At 39.0% G+C, this 24,051-nt stretch overlaps 1 protein-coding gene across 1 annotated transcript; it reads right to left on the bottom strand.

The window, feature by feature from the left end:
* Window positions 1–6,673: 6,673 nt before the first annotated feature.
* On the bottom strand, window positions 6,674–22,154 carry ERH (enhancer of rudimentary homolog (Drosophila)). The gene is made up of 3 exons (XM_006884746.1): window positions 22,072–22,154; window positions 14,895–15,015; window positions 6,674–7,167 (listed from the first exon to the last, which is right to left on the bottom strand). The coding sequence occupies exons 1-3, from the start codon at window positions 22,076–22,078 to the stop codon at window positions 7,065–7,067; spliced, it is 231 nt and encodes a 76-aa protein (XP_006884808.1). The 5' UTR covers window positions 22,079–22,154; the 3' UTR covers window positions 6,674–7,064.
* Window positions 22,155–24,051: the final 1,897 nt, after the last annotated feature.

Raw genomic sequence — 24,051 nt, 5'->3', positions numbered from 1 at the left:
TCAAATAAAAAAGAAAATACAAAAATTACTTAAGCTTCTGGGGCACATTCTCCAGCTTTCTATTTTAGTCGACTGTTGCTGACCCTCCAAAAGGTTTTCAGAGGCTATCAATTGACTGCACAAGGGGAAGATTGCCCATCTTTCTTCCATGGAGCAGTTGACAGATTCAAACCAGCTTTCTATGGTTTGCAAGTGCAAATTCCTTATCAGCCCACCAGAGTTTCTTATATAGTGAGTGAAACTTAATACATTAAGACTTAACATAGTTGATACCAAAAACTTATGTGTGGTCGAGTTGTCACAGCGACCCTAAACAGCCCTAAACTCTGCCCTATCCTGTGCCAATCTTACTATCTCTGACACACCTACCCCCATTACCCCAGTCACTCAATCAATCTATTTAATCGAGGGTCTTCCTTTCCTGCACTGTCCTTCTCCAAGGATTGGTCCCTCCTTGAAACATATCCATAGTATGTCAGACGAAGCTTCAGAATCTTTGCCTCCAAGGAGCAACCTAGCTTCACCCTCTCCAGGATGAACCTGTTTGTTTTCTTACAGTCCATGGTATATGCAATACTATTCTCCAGCACCATAGCTCAAAGGCATCAATTCTCCTTCTATCCTCCTTAGTCATTGTTCAACTCTCTGATGCATAACAAGTGATTGCAAAGACCATGGCCTGTATCAGATGCACTTTAGTCTCCAGAGAGACACCATTGCTCTTCAATACTTTAGAGAGGTGCCTAACCGCAGACTCACATCGCAATGTTGTTACTGTTGTTATGTGGCGTTGAGTCGCTTGTGACTGAGTCGCTTGTGACTTATAGCGACCCTATGTACAACATCCCTAAACTCTGCTCTGTCCTGTGTCAATCACACTCTTGACACTCCCATCCTAATTACCCCAGTCACTGAATCAATCCACCTCATAGAGGGCATTTCCCTCCTGCGCTGTCCCTCTACCCTACCAAGCATGATGTCCATCTCCAAGGATCGGTCCCTCCTTAAAACATGTCCAAAGTATGTTAGATGGAGTTTCAGAATCCTTGCCTCCAAGGGGCTGCCCAGTTTGACCCTTTCCAGGATGAATCTGTTTTCCTAGCAGTCCATGGTACCCTCAATACTCTTCTCCAGCACCACAGCTCAAAGGCATCAATTCTTCTTTTGTCCTCCTTAGTCATTGTCCAACTCTCTGATGCATAACAAGTGATTGCAAAGACCATGGCCTGTGTCAGATGCACCTTAGTCTCCAGAGAGATACCATTGCTCTTCAGTACTTTGGAGAGGTCCCTAACAGCAGACTTTACCATGGCAATACGTCTTTTAATTTCCTGGCTGCTGGTGCCGAGACTGTTGACTCTGGAGCCAAGCAAACTAAAGCTGTGAACTATCTCAATGTTTTCACCATCCATCCTGATGCTGCCAGTTGGCTCAGTGGTGAGAATCTTTGTCTTCTTGACATTGATCCTCAATCTATATTGGAGGCTGCAGTCCTTGACCCTCTGCAGCAAGCGCTTCAGGTCCTCCTCAGTTTCAGCAAGCAGGGTTGTGTCATCTGCATATCGCAGATTGTTGGAAGATCTTCCACCATTCTTGACCCCACATTCCTCCACATAGAGCCCAGCCTCCTGGATGATCTGTTTTGCATACAAGTTGAAAAGGTCTTGAGACAGGACACATCCCTGTTGTATGCCCTTCCCAATTTTGAACCATGCAGTGTTTCCTTGCTCTGTTCTGATGACTGCCTCTTGGTCCAAGTACAGGTTTCTCATTAGCACGATCAACATTCTGAAGATTATCCAAAAACGACTGGAACAGCACATCAGTAGAGAACTGCCAGAAGTCCAGGCTGGGTTTAGAAGGTGTCGTGATACTAGGGATATTGTAGCTGATGTTAGATGGATCTTGGCTGAAAGCAGGGAATATTAGAGGAATGTATATCTGTGTTTCCCGTAGCAATACGTCTTTTAATTTCCTGGCTGCTGGTGCCAAGACTGTTGAATGTGGAGCCAAGCAAACTAAAACCATGAACAATCTCAATCTCTTCATCATCTATCCTTATGCTGCCAATAGACCCAGTGGTGAGAATCTTTGTTTTCTTGATAATTGAGCCTCAAACCATACTGAAGACTGCAGTCCCTGACCTTCCACAGCAAGTGCTTCAGGTCCTCCTTAGTTTCAGCAAGCAGGGCTGTGTCATCTGCATAACGCAGATTGTTGATTCTTCTCCAATCCTATTGCCACATTCTCCTCATAGAGCCCAGCCTCCCAGATAATCTGTTCTGCATAAAGATTGAAAAGGTATGGAGACAGGACACATCCCTGGCGTACGCTTTTCCCAACTTTGAACCATGCAGTGTTTCCATGCTCTGTTCTGATGATTGCCTCCTGGTCCAAGTATAGGTTTTGCATTAGCACAATCAAGTCTTTTGGGATTCCCATTCTTCTCAGAGTCAGCCACACTTTGTTATGATGCACAGTCAAACACCTTTGCATAATCAATGAAACAAAGCTAGACATTCTTCTGGTATCCCATGCTTTCATCCAAGATCCATCTACAATTAGCTACAATATCCCTAATACCACGACCCCTTCTAAACCCAGCCTGCACTTCTGGTAGTTCTCTGTTCATGTGGTGTTCCAGCTGTTTTTGGATAATCTTCAGAATCTTGCACCTGTACTATCTATGAAATGAAATGTAAACACTACAGTGTGATGGAAGGGAGTTCAAGTGGCGCAGTCTCTTAAGTGCTGTATTGCTAACCAAAAAGTGTCTCACTTGGTTTGAGTCCACCAGCTGCTCCAAGGGAGAAAGATGGACAGTATCTGCCATTTGTGAATCACGGTCCAATGAAATCCAATAAAGGGCTGTTGAGTTGGAACCAACTCACCAACAGCTGAGTTTGAGTGCACTCCAATCCTATCTGTCCTGGCCTTATTTCAATACACTCTAATTATTCCCTTTATTTCAGTCATAATGGATTATCTGCTTCTCATTCTCAGTGTTTTACCAGTCATTACTTGAACCCTATTTTCTTCTTTGAAGTTCAAATGCTACTTCTAGCTACTTGATGTACTGTCTCACCCTTAAAAATTACATGGATAAGGGGAGCTCTGGTGGCCTAGTGGCAAGGAGCTGCAATTTACAATCCCAGAGGCGCAAGGTTCAAATCCACCAGATGCTCTATTGGGGAAGGAGGGACAATCTCCTCCTGTACCAGTCAGAACTGATTTGACGGTACATGCGCGAGAGCGCGCGCGCGCACACACACCCACACACAAATTATATGGATAAAGGACTAGCAAAACTACTCTTTGATGACCTTGCGTTACTGTTTTTAGCTATTTTTAAAAAATCTTTTGTAGGTACCATCAAATCGGATCTGACTGGTACACGAGATTGCCCCTCCTTCTCCAGTAGAACATCTGATGGATTCGAACCATGTTTTATTTTTGAGGAATTATAATGGTGGAATATGTTACTAGTTAAGACTGGTTAGGTGAAGAATGACTCCTCTGGATGTCAGTTTTATCATTCAAAATTTCCTCTCCTAGTCAAAAGATTAACTGTTCATTTTAAGCTGAATTAACTATTGTATTAAGGAAAGAGGATGCTATGTAGATGGGTGGGAATATGTGAATGGGGTGTGTTAGCCTACCCACAAAGGGACTGGCTACCTACCATTCCACCCAGCGTTGGCCAATCTCAACATTCTACAAGGGATTGTCTATTCTTGCCATTGAATTGAGCAAGCCAATTTTCTAAAGCCACTGAAGAAAAAGCAAGACAATGTAGAAAACTCTTCCTGTTCCAGCTAGACTTATGGCTGAACTGGAGGCCTGTTGTGAGATGAGACCTTGGGGAAGGGGGGATGAGCGTGGAAGAGCCAATGTTGGCAGGACTGAGAACTTGGGAACACTGACCAAAAAGCCATAAGGTTTGAGGCTGAGGTGTCTATGTACATATTTCAGGAGCTGTCTCGACTGTATTGTTATTAATCTGGATTCTAACCTTTTGACTTCCCTAATACAGTTCTGTGTGGTCTCTGAACTATCACTCTGGCGTTTGCACCCAGCAAAGCAGTAAGATTGGTGATGCGATGAGTAGAAAGAGGTATGGGAGTGTGAGGGACGCTGACCTCATGGGAATTGGTTTTGTATTATTGATGCTATTTACATGGACAGTTCCCCTTTGACAAGTTAGTAAAAGTCAGATGTAACTGTCCTTATGTGGCCCTTGCCTTTTCACAACCCCAATTTCTTAAGACCAGCAGAAACTATAAAATACCGAAGAGAAGGCTATGTAGTCTTGTTCTTTGAATTCTACGGCCTTTGCAGGGCCCTGGAAACTATGACCATGAATTTATTATGAGATAATAAATGTTAGACAGTCCAAAATTCCTGCTCTGGTCTTTCTTAATGAAAGAGTTTATCACTTCCATTCCAAACAATGGGAATTAAAACATATAACTTGAATATTTAGAATTACTGGAAATATTTTTAGCTAGAAAACAAAATGAGATTCCCTTTTAAAATTTTGATGGCTTACTGAGAACAAACACAAAAAAGCAGAAGCCATTGTTAAAAATGTTCTAGTTCTCAGGTTTGTAAAATAAGGTGAACTAGAGAATTGGGAATTTTATAATTTGCCTGATATGTGTTGCCATCAGGTAATGACATAAAAAAACACTTTATATATAGTGGTATAACTTTATATAACAGAAATCAAACCTGCATTACTTGTGGTTGGGGAAAGGCCACACAATCAACACTACCTCTCTAACAACATGAGGGCAATGGTTGTAGCCAGGACAGACCACCGAAGCAGTTTTACCATAGACTTAATAATGTAAAGGCTGTTTCATTCCTCTTCTTTATAGTACTGGACATAAAAGTAGGTCTTCTTATATTTATTTTAGTCCTCGTCATTTTGGATCCATGAGAAACACCTTGGCACCAGCAGCCAAGAAATCAAAAGTTGTATTGCATTGAGAAAGCCTGTTGTCAGGGACCTCTCCTAAGTACTGAGCAGCAATGTCAGTTTAAAGACTAAGGTGCTCCAGATTCAGACCATGGTTTATCATTTACTATGCATACTGCATATCAGAGCTAGACAGTGAATAAATGGGACTGAAGAATCAATGCTTTTGAGTTGTTGGAAAACCAGAAATGAATAACCCATGGATTGCCAAAGTACAAACAGATATGTCTTAGACAAAGTGCAACCAGAGTGCTTAGAAACAAGGATGACAAAGTTTCATCTTAAATACTTTAGGCATGTTGTAGGAGAGGCTACTCCTTGGAAAGGGATATCATGCTCAGAAAGGTGGAGGGCTGGCCAAAAGAGGAAGAACCTCAATCAGATGGACTGACACAATGACTGCAGCAATGACTAGTCTAAAAAAATTCCCTCTACCTCCATATTGATACTAGGGCTTTAGCCTAGTCATCACACCTCCCCACAACATTGTCAAGCTCAAAGTGTATAGTTATTGGTTGCTAGTGAAGTGAAACAACAGAAGGAACATTCACACATATGATGACTGGAAATGATACAGTGTGCTTAAGTCAGAGTGGGACCACTCAACAATGAAACAAATCTTGTATTTTTCTAGTCTTTATCCAAAAGTTAAAGATCAAGCAATCAACCTGGCTGCTGTCAGAAATGATTCATATCCCCACAAAGTTTATCATGTTTGTGTCAGTGGTAGATACAGACCTGAGAGCTAAAGCCGAGATTCACGTCTTGTTATATGCTGCTGAGTCACCTGCAACTCATAGCGACCCAATGTACAACAGCTCTGAACCCTGCTCTATCCTAAGCCAACCTCACGGTTTCCGACACTTCTATCCCATTATTCCAGTCACTGAGTCAATCCATCTCATCGAGGTCTTCCTCTCCTGTGTTGTCCCTCTCCAAGGACAACTGGTCCCTCCTTGCAACATGTCCACAGTACGTCAAATGGAGCTTCAGAATTCTTGCCTCCAAGGAGCAGCCTGGTTTCACCATCTCCAGGACAAATCTGTTTATTCTCTTGAGTCCACAGTATATTCAATACTCTTCTCCAGTACCACAACTCAAAGACAACAATTCTCCTTCTATTATCCCCAGTCACTGTCTAGCTTTCTAATGCATAGCATAGCATGTAACTGCAAAGACCATGCATGCATGGCCTGTATCGGGCACACTTTACTCTCCAGATGACATCGTTGCTCTTCAATACTCTGGTGATGTTCCTGACAGCAGACTTTCTTAATGCAAATCATCTTTTGACTTCCTGGTTGCTGGTACCAAGAGTGTTGATTGTGGAGCAAAGCAAACTAAAGCTGTTAAGAATCTCAATCTCTTCACCATCTATCATGATGCTGCTAATTGACCCACTGGTGTGAATCTTTGTTTTCTTGATGTTGAGCTTCAATCCATATTGAAGGCTGCAGTCCTTGATCCTCTGCACTTACATGGCTGAATGAGATAAAAGCTTACTTGCACCACATGAACTGCAGAACAATGTCTTCAGCACATGCATAAACTTTCATCAAATTTCTTGTGGAACAGCCTACTGATTGAAAACAGACAATATTCTGCAAAAAAAAAAAAATTCTATTCGGGCAGAAAACCAAACACCAAAACTAAAAAGAATAAAACACCACCACTACACACTCAGGGGGAAAATATAACTAAAAGGTATTTATTTTTAACTAAGATTTATTTTGAGGGCGTAACTAAACTTGTTCCCCTCATCCCATCTACTTTGCAGAAGGGTTAATACAGTGAATGTTATAAAGTAGGTATGAACATCTTGAAGGATTGAGATCAACATTAACTGACAGAACAACTTCTTTTTAAGTCATCATAAAAATGTTTAAGAAAGAAGGGGGAAAGAAAAGGAAAAAAGGGCAACAGGGGTTTCAGATTGAACAAATCTCACATTTCATCTAATACATTCAATCCTGGCTAGAGTGTAACAAAATGGAAACAGGACTATAATACAAAACTCCCACTACAGCACACTGTACACACCTGTGTTCCAAGTCCACCCCCATTCCCTAAGCTTCCAATTCAACTATTTCCCAGCCTGTTGGGCCTGCCGACGAAGGAGCACGTAGATCTTCTCCTTGATCCAGTCTTTGTTGTAAGGCTGGTATGTCTGGGTATCGGCTCGGTAACTAAGGAAGAAAAAGGTGATAGGCAAAGTTAGGGTAGTCGACCATTAACATGACTGTAAATGCCTCAAATGATAACTACTTTATGACAACATAAACATGCCTGAGAAGTGAAGAGCTTATCATGAGATATGCTACTAAGTTAAATGCCTCAAGTTTTATATACATACATACTTCATGGAGAAGCTTGACCAGAAATCACGTGTCCATTCTCCTACAGTTACTATTTTTAAGGTTCTTTTCATTATTAAAACCATTTACATATACTTCAGACATGGAAATTTATTGTGAATAAAAACTTTTTTTAAAAAATTACTTCCACAAAGATTTCTTGTTGAATTTTTACCATAAAATGTTAAGAAATATCTCATCTATTTTAGGGTTTGCTTATTAAAATAACACAAGACAATCAGAAGACAAAAGCTTCAAATTAGCTCATAACAGAGTTAGGAATCTTAGGACTAGTACTAAGTAAAATTCCAATGGGACTTTGAGGGTTAGAGTCCAAGGTGTTGCTTAACAACCAATTACTGACGGTATCTTTTGGGAACTCAAAAGCAGGGAGAAACATTCCATCTAGACTAAAGCCTGAAGCCTAACTGTTTAAGCAATAAAGTAACTTTAGAGCCAAAGCTAAAGCTATGGTATTAAAAAAGCAGGTAAGTTATGCACATCCAAAAACTTCTCCAGTAGGGTAAAAAGGGAAGCCACTGACTGGGAAAAAGTATTCGGTAATAACATATCAGATAAGGGACTTATATCCAGAATTTATGAAATACTTGAGCACCACAACAAGATAAAGGTAAATAATCCAATAGAAAAATGGGCACAGGATATGAACAGGCACTTCACCGAAGACGACATTCAGATGGCTAACAAACACATGAAGAAATGCTCAAAATCCCTAGCCCTAAGAGAGATGCAAATTAAAACAACTATGAGATATCATTTCACCCCAGTCAAAATAGCAAAATTTAACAGAACAGCAAGCAACAAATGCTGGCGAGGTTGTGGAGAAACTGGAACCCTGATTCACTGTTGGTGGGAGTGTAAAATGGTGCAACCCCTGTGGAAAGCAGTATGGCGCTTTCTCAAAAAGTTGCAAATAGAGATACCATTTGACCCAGCAATTCCACTACTGGGAATATACCCTGAAGAGACCATAGCTGACATCCAAGCAGATATATGCACACCCATGTTTATTGCAGCTTTGTTCACAACTGCAAGGAGTTGGAAACAACCTAAGTGCCCATCAACAAACGAATGGCTAGAGAAGCTGTGGTATATTCGCACAATGGAATACTATGCTGCATTAAAAAACAAGGAACTCATACAATATTATTCAAAATGGTTGACTCTGGAGAACATTATGCTGAGTGAAATATCCCAGTCACAAAAGGACAAATATTACATGATGCCACTGTTGTAGAATGGGACTGTCCTTGGGGTTGGGGAGAGACTGAGTAAGATGGGTTCAATAATGTATACTGCACTGAAACAGAGGAGGGAGAGAACCGTCTAAAAGAGAGATGTAACTGGGTATTTCTGTCATCACAGGAGACTAGAGCGAGGGCTGCATGGTGGAGGGGACCTGGGGGAGTGCTTGTAAAACAATGAAAGAATCTTTTCTTTTACTTTTCCATAATTTTTGGACTCATGTACTTATAACTTGTTAGTCAAATTTGTGTCTTCTAGGTTGCAACACCCCCATGATACATCTTGAAGGATATGTACACGTACAGCCAAGCACAATCAATAAGAATGCATCTGAATTCCAAAATCAATCTCCATAATAGTCTATGTGTTTCCTACTGCCAAAGGGGCCCTTTAGAGTAGTGAGAGATCTTCACCCTGAAACCCACAGCGTCCCTTTTCAGCAGGAAGTAGCTAAGAGAATACGCCGTCCCCTTTTCCTTATGACTCAGGGTGAAGTCTCTCTCAGGGAGGAGTGATAGGGAATGGCAAAGGACACACTGACAAAGAAGATTAATCAGAACTGGCTTTGACAAGCACTGTGGCATTTGGACAAGAACTGGGAGGAGGGTAGAGAGAATAGTGCAACAATGAATGAGTGGAAGCCCAAAATCTCTGTAAATGTTTATGAAAATTAATAAAATATAATTATAGAAAAAAAAAAAGCAGGTAAGTGAGGACAGGACAATAGAGTTCACAAATACAAAGAAGAATCACACTGTCTCAAAATCATGTGCACCATCTGGTGGCAACACTGTACAGCTTCTTACAGGACAGATGCTATTTACCTAAAAAGATAATTTACGGACAGTCCAGACAAAATTTCTGATTTTCCAATTGCTTTTGTTAGAAGTTTCATTAACATCTCAACATATTATGTAAACAGAAATGAGTAACTCTGAAGACATTTCCAAGTAAAAGGGGTCTTTTTAAGGCTTATCTGAATAAGTCTTTCTACAACCCAGTGAATTGGTTTAGTTGTTATCTCTGTATTATAAATGAAGACATCAGGCTTAGCACTGAAGCCTATGACCTAGAGCAAGTGGTAGAGCTTAAACACCGACCCAGGGTCCTCACTGTCAGACACTACCACATAAGCACAAAGGAAACAAACCATAAAACAAATTGTTTAACACCATTAAAATTATAGTGTTTCTAATGGGAAAGCCAGAACGTAAGTTTATGAAAAATGCACAAGCCTTCCATTTTATGTTTAGGAAGAAAAAACAATTAACTCTACTAATATCCTTTTGTTACAATGAAAAAGAATATAAAAAATAAAAAGTCTTCTTATAATATTCTGTTTGTGCTTTATAATTAAGTCCATTTCCAGGTATAGCAGAATGGACTGAACCACATTTCTGTTAACACTGGAAGACAAAAACAAACTCCAAACCAGAACAGAACTTTAATATCTGGGTCTGATAACTCTATTTAGACACTTATTCTCATATGATCACTTTGGCTTATGAATACTTGGGAGTCCATTAGCTTCTATGCTCCTTCCCAACTCATGAAATAGTAATAATTCCCTCTTTATAGAAAGCTATGTATTAATGGTTGTTAACTGGCACTTGAAGAGACAATTAAATGTTATGAGCATTAATAAAATACCTAGCTTTGGCACAGATAAGTCTTCAAGCCTGCCCACTGTTACGGTCAGTAAATGTACAGTGACAGACGAACAGAGGCTGTAGTCTGAGCAGTATCTTCACTAATATCAGTATCTTCACACTAATATCTTCCACATTAAGAATAACTCCGCCTTAAAAGAATCAAGATGAAAATGCCCCCTTTGTCTCTAAACAACAAAGGAAAGAGAGCACGCATATTCAAAGGTTGTTCCTTTTATCTTGTTAAAAAGCATATTAAAAATAAAACAAAAATTGTGGATCAAAAAAAAGGTGAAAAAATCCTTATAAAATACAAGTTCCCTGTGCCAAAAATTCACTGCTGACACATGGTCAGCTTGTTCTAAGCTTAATTATGTCACAAAGTAAAATGCTTTTATTCCATTTCCTCCTATACTGGCTTAAAAAAAGAAAAAATCCTGGATTAACACCATGTAAATTTAAGGAATAGGGTGAGTGCAATGCACAGTTAAAAATTAAAAAATCCAAAATGGCCTCTCTCCCTGGCCATAATTCTCAGATTGGGAGAAAACAGGAGGATAGGCTGTCAAGGAAGTGCCACAGTAGTTTATTTTTATAAAAATAAATGGTTTTATAGTTTATTTCCCCCGAATATTTAATTACTAAAAGGGATGGATCTTTGTGGACAAAACAGTTCAAAATTCTAATGTCTGTAGAGGATAGAATTTCTTCAACATCTGAGAAACAAAACTACAATTTATAGTTTAAAACAACTGATTAAAAACCTATATAGAAAACCATTAATTTCCCCCCTCTGTGGTACCTGTGATACTAACTAGAAAAAATTACCTAGAAAATAAAGACTCTCCCATACTTGCTTTAAAAATAAAATCCTATTCTAACCCGTCAATCTAGTAAAAAAAAAAAAAAGAGTTCCTGATATTTACCTGATGTTGTGTACCACTGAGTTGGAAGAGACTCATAGCTGACCCTTCCAGTGGTTTTCAGAGGCAGTTTTTGCATGAAAGGAGACTGCTCATCATTTTCCTACAGAGCAGCTGGTGGATTTGAACCATGCGCCTCTGGTATGCCAGCAGCTCCTTAACCACTGGGCCCCCAGAGCTCCCTATATACCTGACAATGCTATACACACCTGATTCTTACCGAGTACCACTGGGAGGTAGAGCTTATCAAATTTTACAAACGAAGAAACAGACTTAACAAAAATCAATCTGTCCAAGTGAACTAGGAAGTGAGAGAGAGCCAGGATTTACATGATATCTAATTCCAACCAAAGCCTGTTTTTAATCACTGCCTCCAGAGATGAGTAAAACATGATTTCTAGCTTTAAATAACTTCCCATCTGTAGGCATACCTCAGGTTCAGTTCTAGACCACAATGAAGCAAATACTGCAATAAAGCTAGTCAAAGGAATTTCCGTCTTCCAGTGCGTATAGAAGTTATGTTTACACTACGCTATATAGTCAGCGGGATTCTCAACAAGGTGGACTGACACAGTGATGGCAGCAAGGAGTCTGACTCTATCAGAGATGTAAGTATGGCACAAAATAGGGCAGGGTTCAGCTTTGTCGTTCCTAGGGCTGCTATGAGTCACAGTCTAAGGGAGCTCTAAAAGCCAAGTCAAGTCTCTGGCAGTTCAAATCCACCAGTGGCTCTTGCAGGGAGAAAGCTGAGCAATCTCTTCTGTGCAATTTACAACCTCAAGTCCAAAAGAGGGCCAGCTGCGACTCAACGGCAGCAATGATAGGTTTCTATAGTCTATGAAGCACACACTGCTAGGAAAACGGCAAGGTACAAGATTGCCACAAACCTTCAATCTGTCAAAAAAACAGTTTCTTGAAGTGCAATAAAACAAAGCATGCCTATAAGGTAGGAACGACTACCTAAATACCAGGATGAGAAACTCCATGTTTCAATAAGTGATTTTTACAGTCACTTACTAGAAAAAGTCATGAATTTTAAAAATAAAAATCTATAACCCATTTAAAGAATAAAGAAGATAGCATCACCTACTAAAACCAAGAAACTCCAAACTTACTGCTATAAGTGGGTTCCAGTCCACAGAAACTCTACAAAATCTGCCCCACAGGGATTCTGTAAGTCTCTGCAGAAGAAGACTGCTGTATCTTTCTCCCAAACAGCTCACTGGTCAGAAATGCCCAAGTTTTTCGTTAGCAGCTAAACGCTTTAACCAATGTTAAACTAGGGTATTTTTTGTGAGTTATCTCATTTTGTAGCAATAAAATGTGTTTTAAAAGCCTCATCTACTCATCAGATAGATTTCTGAGAATGTAAAATGTTACAAAATTAAGCATGAAGTCAGTCATGGGATTTTTTCACCTTTTCTTTAAGTCACCCCCCCCCCTTTTTTTTTTAAATTTCTTTTTATTATTTTTTTGTGTGTGTACCGTCAAATTGGATCTGACTCATACAGGAGGAGACTGTCCCTCCTTTTCCAGCAGAGCATCTGGTGGATTCAAACTGCGTACCTCTTAAGTCACCCTTTCAACTCAGAAAACAGCTCGGTCATGATTCACCCTAGAAGACATGGGCAGCACAAATGGCCAAGTACTTAATACAAGCCAGAAGACTGCACATTTGACCCCACCCTGAGGGACCCTTAGGAGACAGGACTGATGATAATTTGTTTTTGATTAAGGTCACGGGTTGTAAGGAATCAGAAAAGACTGGATGCCAACTTACAACATTTATCCCAAGGAGAATGGAAAATTATCTATTTAAAAGCGCAGGAGAGGAAGGCCCTCTATGAGGTGGACTGATTCAGTGACTGGGAAAATTGGGATGGGAGTGTCAGAGACAGTGCGACTGGCACAGGACAGAGCGGAGTTTAGGGCTGTTGTACATAGGGTCGCTATGAGTCGCAAGCGACTTGACGGCACATAACAACAACAACAACATATATTATACAAATTATATTATTCAAGTGACATGTATTCATAAACCTATTCAGCATCAATATGCCAAATAGGACTCCTTTGGGACCTTCAATTAAGTTATTCGACTGTGCCTCCACTACAGCCTTCTAATGTCCACTTATATTTCAAGTCATCCAGCCATAATTACTTGTCACACAGCCCTTAACAAGTATTTGCTGGATGAATTTATTTGGTCATTTTGTGTATATGTATGTCAAATTACAAACAAACTTTCTCTTCTGCTGTGGAATCAGATCAGATCCTACAGTAGAAAAATCACATAGTAAGAGATTGCCCATCATTGTTCTCCAATGGTGCAGCTGGAGGATTTGAACCACCTCCCTTGAGGTTGAGAGTACAACTCCTGAACATGACAATTTTACACAAAAACCCAAATAAAGCACTGGCCTCTTCAAAATTTGCTGAACACATTTACGAATTTGCGTGTCATCCTTGCGCAGGGGCCATGCTAATCTTCTCTGTATCGTTCCAATTTTAGTATATGTGCTGCCGAAGCGAGCACTGCTGAACACATTTAAAGACCAGAGACTCAAAAATTTTGAGCAAGAAAGGGAAACTGCCCTAACTGAAACATAGTGAAGAGGTAAGGAAAATAAGACAGCTAAGTGTCAGGTTCGGCTCCAGACATGATCCAAGGCAAGACTCTGAACTGGTTCAGTTATGGCCAAGAGAAGCAGGTGCTGCAAAGAAACAAAATTTTCATCCAAGAAGGAAATAAGCAGCAAAGCCCCACTCAAAGATGGTAGGTGACTGTACCTCTTTGAAAGAACAAGTCCAACTGCCTATTTCCTACTTGGGTCAAAATACGACTGTCAAGAGATGTGCTACACAACTTGTATGCTACCCTGCCCAAAACAGCATCTTCTGAAGCCCTGTTCAAGAAGAGTCTGCTGTAGGATCTGTGTTTTTCACTAATGCTTCGAAGTTCTAGTGTAGTAGCTGGCATGTTACTTCATAATAAGATTCTTCCATTTTCCCCTGTAAAATTAGGTCAACATTCAATGTCACTTTATAATCTTTAGTGGTAGTGATCAAAACAAATTATTATAACAAGTACTGTTATTGACTGCCACTGAGTTGAGCATGACTCAGTGACCTTATGTGACTAAAAGGCCTGAAGCCTTTCTACAACTATTGTCATTTATCAAAGTTCATAGAGTTTCCAGAGTCATGCTGTTCAGGAAGTAGATGCCACTCCTGCTTCCAAATCTAAGATGTTAGAAAAGTTTTCTTAATTTGATAAATCTCAAAAAACCCCTCTAAATCTAAACAGTCTCATTCTAACATGCCAAAATTTACACATTTAATTTAGTTCCAATTCTGTTTTACATGTTTATTAAAAAATAACGTCATGAAAAGAGAGTTATCTTGGTTTTTTAAACAAAGCTGAGTGTTTGTGGACAGAGGCTATAATGGAAAAAAAGATTAAGAATATGATTTTCTTAAGTAAGACTCTCTTTGTACCCTAACAGCATCAGATAGCCAGATGCTATCATTTTTGCTTTGGTTTCATGAATATATTGCCAAAGTGATTCTAATTTTTTATACGTAGAGGACATATAAATTACTATGTAATATTAGAAATGTAAACAGCAGTGCAATCAACATAGTGGGCTACCAATACTATTTATTCCTCAAATATACAGAAGAAAAAGACAAGTTCTGAGAAATGGTGGCTATTACTTACACAAGACAGCTGAGGTCTGCCAGATCATCAATAAAATCAAACAACTGACTGATATCATATGTGATTGAAGGACTGTTGGGATTCATTCTCTTCAGATGTTCTTCATACATTTTACAAACACCTAAAAAAGGGGGAAAACCCTCAAGATTTCATAACTGCATAAATTAATAGGAATTTCATATATATATATATGCTTCTACGATTTATTTTATATAGTTGGCCTGTGGAAAAGATGTTAGGTGCAAGGTTTTAATTATTCTTACTAGAAATTTTTAAAATTTGACAAATTTACATTAATAATTTTATTTCTTAATGATAAAACAAAGCAATTATTTTAAACCATTGGACCTAAAGGAACTTTAAAGAATTGCTTAACTCAATGGTTCAAACTGGCTAATGACCCTGTATTATGTGAGATAATGTATATAAAGAATTCACTCACTCATTGCTGTTTAGTTGGAACTGACTGACAGCTGACCCTCCAGCAGGTTTTCAGAGGCTGTAAATCGCCTAGGAAGAGACTGCCCTTCTTTCTCCCATGGAGCAATTGGTGGATTCAAACCATTTGCTTTTAAGTTGGCAGTGCCACTCCCTATCACTAGGCTACCAGTTTCATATAAAGAATTAGTATAATAAGCCTATCAAATATAAAATTAGAAAATGAACATTATCACAGATATCAGGTTTACATTATTAACTTAAGAATATTAATAATTTTTACCCAGTGAAACATTATTCTTACTATCAATTCCTACTTTTAAGACTAATACAATAAATGAACAAGTAATATACAGGGTAGCTATCTGGGGAAACATCCTATTCTGTACATACAGGCTCTTTAATAAAAATTAACTTCTCAAGTGTCCTTAAAAAAAAAGGAAGCCAATATTCAAGCACAGAGACAGTAAGCAGTTGTCTTGGGGTTTTTAAATGCTACTGGTCCACTATCACTCATAGGTTACTAAATGGATACCTTCCCATAAGGAAGCCTCATGGTACTGAAGTTAAAAGATCTAACTTAAACAAAAGGCTAGTAGTGGTGTGAGCCCACCAGGTGCCCTCTGATATAAAGGCAGTTTGAGTCCATAAAGATTTACAGCCTTTGAAAGAAATCATATAGAGCAGTTCTATTCTGCCTTAAAGATTAGAGTTGAACTGACTTAATGGCAGGGCAGTGAGTCTTCCCTACTAAGTTCAGGAATGAAGTAAGAATATCTGCTCCTGTTACATTGCACTACAGGCTCTATTCACAACAACTGGAAAGAAAAATAAAAACATTCAGTTAGCAAAGAAAAAATAAAACCACTTTTGTACGATATGATGGCATGATTTTGTATATAGAAAATTGTAAGGAATGAGTAACAACAACAAACTACTAAAATAAAAACCTAGCAAAAGTGCAGGACACATTTTTTTTTAAAAAGGAACCTTTAAAACCAACCTATTTGCAAAAGCATAAAAAAAGAGCTAGAAGCAGAGCATGTTCTTAGGATCCATGGTTCCTGTGTTGAGAATCTCTTAGACCCAGTAAAAAAAGGGTTGTGAAGAAACATGGGAGATCTCCAAGGAATGCTGGTCACAGATGTTGAAAGGATTTAAAAACTTGCCCCCAGAACTCACGCAGCTTTCTGAGTTGGCACCTGGCATTTGAACTGAAAAGCCTTCTGATTACCAGAATAAATTTTTTAAAGCAAAACGACCTACAAATTCCACACATTTCCCATAAAAATCTCAGGTGTTTTTGTGCAGAAATTGACAATCTGAAAAATGCATATGAAAAGGAGATTCTGAAGAGCCAAAATAATGTTGACAGAAAAAGCTGGAGGTCTCCTACTTTCCAATTTAAAACTACTATAAAGCTACAGTAACTAGGGATATGTAAAAGTCCAATACAATACAGAATTCAGAAAAAATTCCTCATATAAGCAGCCAATTGCTTTTCAATAATGATGTCAAGACAAATGAATAATCACATACAAAATAATGCTACCTTTAAGTGGTTTCAAGAGTTCAAACTCATACAATTCTTAGAAAAAAGGTGTATATCTTTGTGGCTTAAGATTAGGAGGCAGATTCTTGGATACAGCACCAAAAGTACATGGAACGAAATTAAATATAACACAATTTATAAAGAAGTAAGGGAAAGGAGTAGGGAAGCTGAGGGTGGGGGTGGAGAAATCATGGGTTTGCAGAGTTTGGTGGGTGGGGGGAAGGGGTGAAGGAAAGATCCACTGGGGATCTGAAAAGATAGGGTAATAGTAGGCATAGATTAATTAGTAATATGGTGGCTAATTTTATAAGACACAACGCATAGGAATAATTGTATGAAACACAATGTCAATGGACAAAAATAAAGTATAAAACTCAAACCAGGTAGCATAGCAGAGTGGACTTGGGGGGAGAGTTTGAATAACAATGAAAAGAATTTTTTCTTTTACTTTTCCAAGAGAAAAGCTAATGGGGGGAGGGGTGGGCAGGGAGAAAACTGCAACAATGAATGAATGGAAATTCAAACTCTCTGTAAACTTTCATTAAAATCAATTAAAAAAAAAACAAACCACCCCAACCAACCAGCTAAAAGAATCTGAAGACATTATTCCATAGAGAGGCTAATGGTCAGTAGAGTACAAGATGTTCAACATCATTAGTTTTAGAAAAAACAAAACCAGAGTAACACCAGTAAGTTAGTAAAGTGTACTACAAAACCAAAGATCAAATATGGTAACAAAGGGACACATGCCAGCAGTGCGGGTACAAAGCATGCCTTAAGGGTAAGTAAGGATGTCAGTAAGGAATGGTTCTGAAAAGAGAGAGTTCTGATCTTTTTAAAAAGAGCAAGGGCCATGTGGGGATGACATCTGACCTTCAGCAACTTCACAAAGGGGAACAGTCCCTGTCAACAGCATCAATAACACAACCAATTTCCCATGATGTCAGAAATGTCCCTCACACTCTCCTCTTTCAACTCATCTAAATATCAATTTTACTGCTTTACTGGGTCCAAAATCTGATGTGATAGCTCACAGATGACACAGAACCATGTTAGGGAAGTCAAAAACGTTATAATCCAGGTTAGTAGCAGAATAGAGTCAAGAAAGCTCCCCAAAATGTGCACACAGGCACCTGAGGCTTGAGGCTGTAGGCTTGTGTTTCCAAGTTTTTCAGACTTGCCAATATTGGCTTCCTACTTCTAGCTGTCCAACAAAGTTCTCAGTCCTGCTAATATTGCCATCCTGCCTACCCCAACAACAGCCCCAAATCCCATCTGTTAGATCTCTAATTTGGCCATGGCTTCTGCTTTAAGTGTAGCTGGACCAGGAAGGGTGTTCTACGTTCTCTTGCTGCTTCTTCAATCGTGGAGGAAGATCTGTCTGTCACAGCTGGCTTGCTCAATTCAACGGCAACACTAATTCCCTTGCAGAGTTCTGAGACTGGGCTATACATAGCATGCACTTATTCCCTGCCCATCTACATTGCAAAGTCAAACAATGTCTAGGAAAAGTCATGCTGAAAAAAAAACCCCTCTACAACCTTTCATAAAAATTAAAGCAAATTCATTGCCAACCAGAAAAGCTGAGTGTCAATTACCTAGAAGCTATCTCTATTATCAACAGTTTTTTCACATTGAAAAACTGGACCCATAGGCAACATCATGATGGTAGAAGAGATTGAACGTGTCCGCAACTTCCCTTGATACCAACTGTCAGGGAAAAAGGAGATGCACTGCACTTGGAAAATCTGCAGTTAGGGACCTCTCCAAATTTTTGAGTAATGATGTCAGTTTGAGGACCAAGGTACATCTGATTCAGGCCATGGTATTTCCAATCACTTGCTTCTGAGAACTGGACAATGACTAAGGATGATAGAAGAATTGATGCCTTTGGGCTGTAGTGTTGGAGAAGAGCACTGAACATCCCATGGACTGTCAAAACCACAATGTCTTGGAGAAGGGGCAGGCAGAGAGCTCACTGGACGCAAGAATGATGAAGCTTTGTCTAACATACTTTGGGGATGTTGCTAGGAGAGTCTATTCCTTGGAGAAGGACATAATGCCTGGAAGGGTGGAGGGTCAGTAAGGAGAGGAAGAGCCTCAACCAGGCGGACTAACATCTGACTGTTGGAATGGGCTCCAATGTGTCAGTAATTGTGAGGATGGCACAGGTTAAAACAGGGTTCTCATACGTTCATAGTGTCACTATGAGTCATGCTCGCACTGACAGCACCTAACAAAGTAACAACTCATTGCAAAGGAGCTCTGGTGGCCCAGTAGCACGAAGCTGTGCTGTAATCCCAAAGGTACCTGGTTTGAGGCCACTAGCTGCTTCGTAGGAGGAGGATGGGCAATGTCCTCCTGTGTGATTAACTGCCTCTGAAAACCCACTGGAGGGCCAGCTACGGGTCAGTTCCAACCCTATGGTGCACAACAACCTATTTCTGTTTTTTTAAAAGTCTAACCCAATTAGTTTTGAATGGTAATTAACAGATTAAAAAACTTATGCCCAGCTGCACTGCAATCCCAGAGGAATGCGGTTCAAATCCACCAGATGCTCTACTAGAGAAGGAAGGGCAATCACCTCCTGTACCAGTCAGATCTGATTTGATGGTACACACAAAAAATAACTTAAAAAAAAAAAAACCCAAAAAACAAAAATACAACCCTGACAACCAAGTTTTTAAGGCAATTACAAATACAGCTTTCAATCTTAGATGTTCAGTTTACTTTATCTTTCTTATGAAGATAGCCTTATGTTTGCAGGACTGTTGAGGACTGAAAAGAATCTATTTAAAACAATTATCATGTTGTTAGCGACCCTATGTAAAACAGCCCTAAACTCTGCTCTGTCCTGTGCCAATTGCACTGCCTCTGACACACTCATCCTGATTGCCCCAGTCACCAAATCAATCCACCTCCCAGAGGGCCTTTCCCTCCTGCGCCGTCCCTCCACCCTCCCAAGCATGATGTCCCTCTCCAAGGACCGGTCTCTCCTCACAACATATCCAAAGTATGTTACAAGGAGCCTCAGAATCCTTGCCTTCAAGGAGCCACCCGGTTTAACCCTTTCCAGGATGAATCTGTTTGTTTTCCTAGCAGTCCATGGTGCATTCTCCAGCACCACAGCTCAAAGGCATCAATTCTTCTATCCTCCTTCTGTCCAACTCTGATGCATAACAAGTGATTGCGAAGACCATGGCCTGTATCAGATGCACCTTAGTCTCCAGAGAGAAACCATTCCTCTTCAGTACTTTGGAGAGGTCCGTAACAGCAGACTTTCCCATGGCAATGCGCCTTTTAATTTCCTGGCTACTGGTGCCAAGAGTGTTGACTGTGGAGCCAAGCAAACTAAAGCTGTGAACAATCTCAATCTCTTAACCATCCATCCTGATGCTGCCAATTGGTCCAGTGGTGAGAATCTTTGTCTTCTTGACACTGAGCCTCAATCCATATTGGAGGCTGCAGTCCTTGACCCTCTGCAGCAAGTGCTTCAGGTCCTCCTCAGTTTCAGCAAGCAGGGTTGTGTCATCTGCATAACACAGATTGTTGATATATCGTCCACCAATCTTGACCCCACATAGTGTCATGCAAATAACAGGTACTCAGCCAATAGTAATTACTAAGTTTAGTCTTTGTTTCCTGCACTGAGGAACATTTAATCTTTAAATTCCACTAAATTCATCAGCCATTTCTAAAACTAATGTGACTTTTAGAATTTAATCTCTGGTCTTATTAAGATTGTTTAAAGTTTGCAAGCAACAAATGCTGGCGAGGCTGTTGATAAACTAGAACACTTATTCACTGTTGGTGGGAGTGTAAAATGGGGCAACCACTGTGGAAGGCAGTATGGTGTTTTCTCAAAAATTTGCAAATAGAGATACCATTTGACACAGCAATCCCACTACTGGAATATACCCCAAAGAGACCATAACTGACATCCAAGCAGGTATATGCACATCTATGTTTATCACGGCTTTGTTCACAATAGCAAGGAGTTGGGAACAACCCAGGTACCCATGAACAAATGAATGGATAGAGAAGCTGTGATATATTCACACAATGGAATAGTACACTACATTGAAAAACAAGGAACTCATGCAATATTATTCAAAATGGGTGACCCTGGAGGACATTATGCTGAGTGAAGAATCTTAGTCGCAAAAGGACAAATACTGCATGGTGCCACTGGTGTCAACTGGGACTGATATCAGGATTGGGATATGACTGAGAAAAACTGGATAAATTGTTTATACTGCATCGAAACAGATGAGGGCGAGAAGAATTTAAAAGTGATATATGATAGGGTATTATAGTTATCACAAGAGTCCACAATTAAGGTTGCATAGTGGAGTGTACTTGGGGCGGTGGGAGGGGTGCAGGGGATTGTATACCAAAAAAAAGAATCTTTCCTTTACTTTTCAAAGAGAGAAGTGAACTGGGGGAGGGGGGAGAGGGTTAGGCAGGGAGAAAAGTGCAACAATAAATGAATGGAAATCCAAAATCTCTGTAAATGATCATTAAAATTATTTATTAAAATCTATTAAAAAAAAAACACCACCCACAAAAACCGAACAACCACCTATGTCCACATTAAGAACAAAGTGACAAATAATTAATATACAGAGCAATAGAAATATGAAATAGAGTATGTTTAGCAATGCTTAAAAATTATACTGATTTGGTACCATTTTCTCCTAGTCTCGTGTTTATTTTTAATCACTGTGATGGCTTGCAATCATACCTGAACAATTTTTACCAATTAGACTAGTAGGTTCAGAAGGCATTTCACAGATCCTTTAATCAAAATAAAAAAAAAAAAAATATCTCTAAAACTACTGACACATAAAATATGAGGTTTTACAAAAAGTCATTTATTTCATATACTGTGGTACTGAGTTTGAATTGACTAAGAGCTGACCCTTCAGCAGGGTTTCAGAGGCTGTAAATTGCATAGTAAATTACTCGTCTTTCTCCCTCAGGGAAGCTGATGGATTTGAACTGCCTGTCTTTGAGTTTGCAGCTCAACTCTTTACCCAAAAGTGCTCCTTTTATTTTATATAAACACATACATGAACTTAAATCTTTTTTCCTTTAAAACTCCCACAAAACCAAACCAATTCCCAAATGAAAAGCATGTTAGTAAAAGAACTCAGGTTTCTACCCTGCCAACAGTGTTAACCTCACCTTCCATGCATTCATTCACTGATTCATAGTCTGCGTAAGTTCTGCCTTCTGGCCTCTTGGTAGGTTGTACCAACAAAATGGTGTGAGACTGTAAAGAGAAAAAAAATTACAAGTTTTTAATTTATATTTTCAAAACTAAATATCAAACCTCCATTCATAATACTTATTACTTATCTAGACATGATTAAGTTATTATTCTTGAAATGCTTTTGCCCATAGACAGCATTAAAATCTGGCTGGCTCAAAACCTCCTAAAGTCTTCCTTAATCCTCCAATCCTCAGTGACTACTTCTTTCTCAAAATCCTGTTAGGACTGAAAGACAGATGGAGCAGGGCATGAGACACAGAGATATACATACACACAAACACAGACCCGCCTCCCCCGACTGTGCCAAGGTTTCTCAATAACACTTAACACACAAGTTGTAAAAACCAAAAATGTCTCTAGAAATTGTTATATCCTCTGAGAAGTGGGGACAAAAATGATGCCCAGCTGAAAATAACTGTTCTATTGAAATAATCTCCCCTGCATCTAATTTCTGACAAGTATGTATGTAAGCTTAATTATATGCAAATATAACGCAATTCCACTGTAAACTCAATTTAAAATTAAATTAAACATACTTTTTTATTTTTGGAAGAAATAGAAAAATAAAACCAAAACACAGTGATGAGATCTCCTAATTATTTTGAAATCATCAGAATCTTTTTAAATGTTAAACTAATTAATGCTTAGGCTTTCTGAACCAGCCACTAAAAACTAGCACTTTAAATATAAATATGCTTATCAAAAGGGTATTTATACTCATTATCTTCTTAGCTAAAATGAAGTTACTCTGATAAAAATGAGATAACAAGAACAAAATAGAACTTGGGGAAAAAAAGAAATGAAGGGGTAACTGACTTTTTTCAAGTACACAGGCATGCATACAAGGGCTTAACATCGGTGAGAGTGAAAGCAAGATAAAAAGTATTATACTAGGTTATTTATTATGCAGCCATTACAGTAAGCCATCAACCACAAAATAGCTACATCAAGGCGTCATTCGTTGAGGAAAAAAAATAATTTTACAGAAATCACGTTTACATTCCCATACACCATTACACCAGCCATAGTGGTTCTTACTACAGTCAATTCAATTCTTATGCTAATAAAAAGTAAAGAAATTTAGGAAAATGGCTTTTCATTATCACTAGGTTATAAATAAGCTTCTAGGCATAGATTATTTAAATACTTACTACCCAAAGACAAGGACAAAAAAACTATATAAATGCCAACTCAAAATTCACAGCTGTCAGTCCAATCAGCTCCTAGCTAGCTATCTTTGGTTTCCAAGACTGCAAATCTAAGAGGAGGAGATGGCTGGCCATTCTCTTTGGGTGGTATTATACCAACAGTGCTCAACGAAGGACACACACACCCCTAATTCTCTTTCTGAAGGGGAATGCTCTCCTGTTAGCAATTTTTAAAGATAACACTTCCCAAACTCGCTTGGCCACTTTCAAAAGAACTCTGCAGTTTTTAAAATTTGTTATTTTACTACATAATTTGTCTTGTCTCATTAGCTCCCGCCTTTCTATGGAGCAGACTTAGTCCTTGCATTCTTTAAGGTGTTCTTTCACGGGAAGATGTTCTCTATCTACCTATCGATATGTATATAGATGTATATTTTATTACAATAGAATAAAAGATTGTGAACACAGAAATGATGAACAAAAAGTTATACATAACTCTTCCGTTTATCCTGAGTGATTAGCAAACAGCTATGATTCATTCTGATAACGTAGCTTTACTTACTTTTAAAAGTCCCACAAATACGAGTTTCAAAAACACTGAGAACGGGGAAAAATAAAAAAGAAGCTTGCACCTGCAAGTACTTTAGGCGATCACATCAACAATTATATACTTACAAATTATAATTTAAAACTCTCAAATGGATCAAGATCATTGACAGATGTCTAAGAATTACTTGATTTAAT

The sequence above is a fragment of the Elephantulus edwardii genome, unplaced genomic scaffold, assembly GCF_000299155.1.
Source record: "Elephantulus edwardii isolate Elephantulus edwardi_28Jun2011 unplaced genomic scaffold, EleEdw1.0 scaffold00037, whole genome shotgun sequence".
In the NCBI taxonomy this organism is placed as follows: Eukaryota; Metazoa; Chordata; class Mammalia; order Macroscelidea; family Macroscelididae; genus Elephantulus; species Elephantulus edwardii.
Note: the sequence above shows the minus strand (reverse complement) of the source record. Positions and strands in the feature narration are given on the sequence as shown.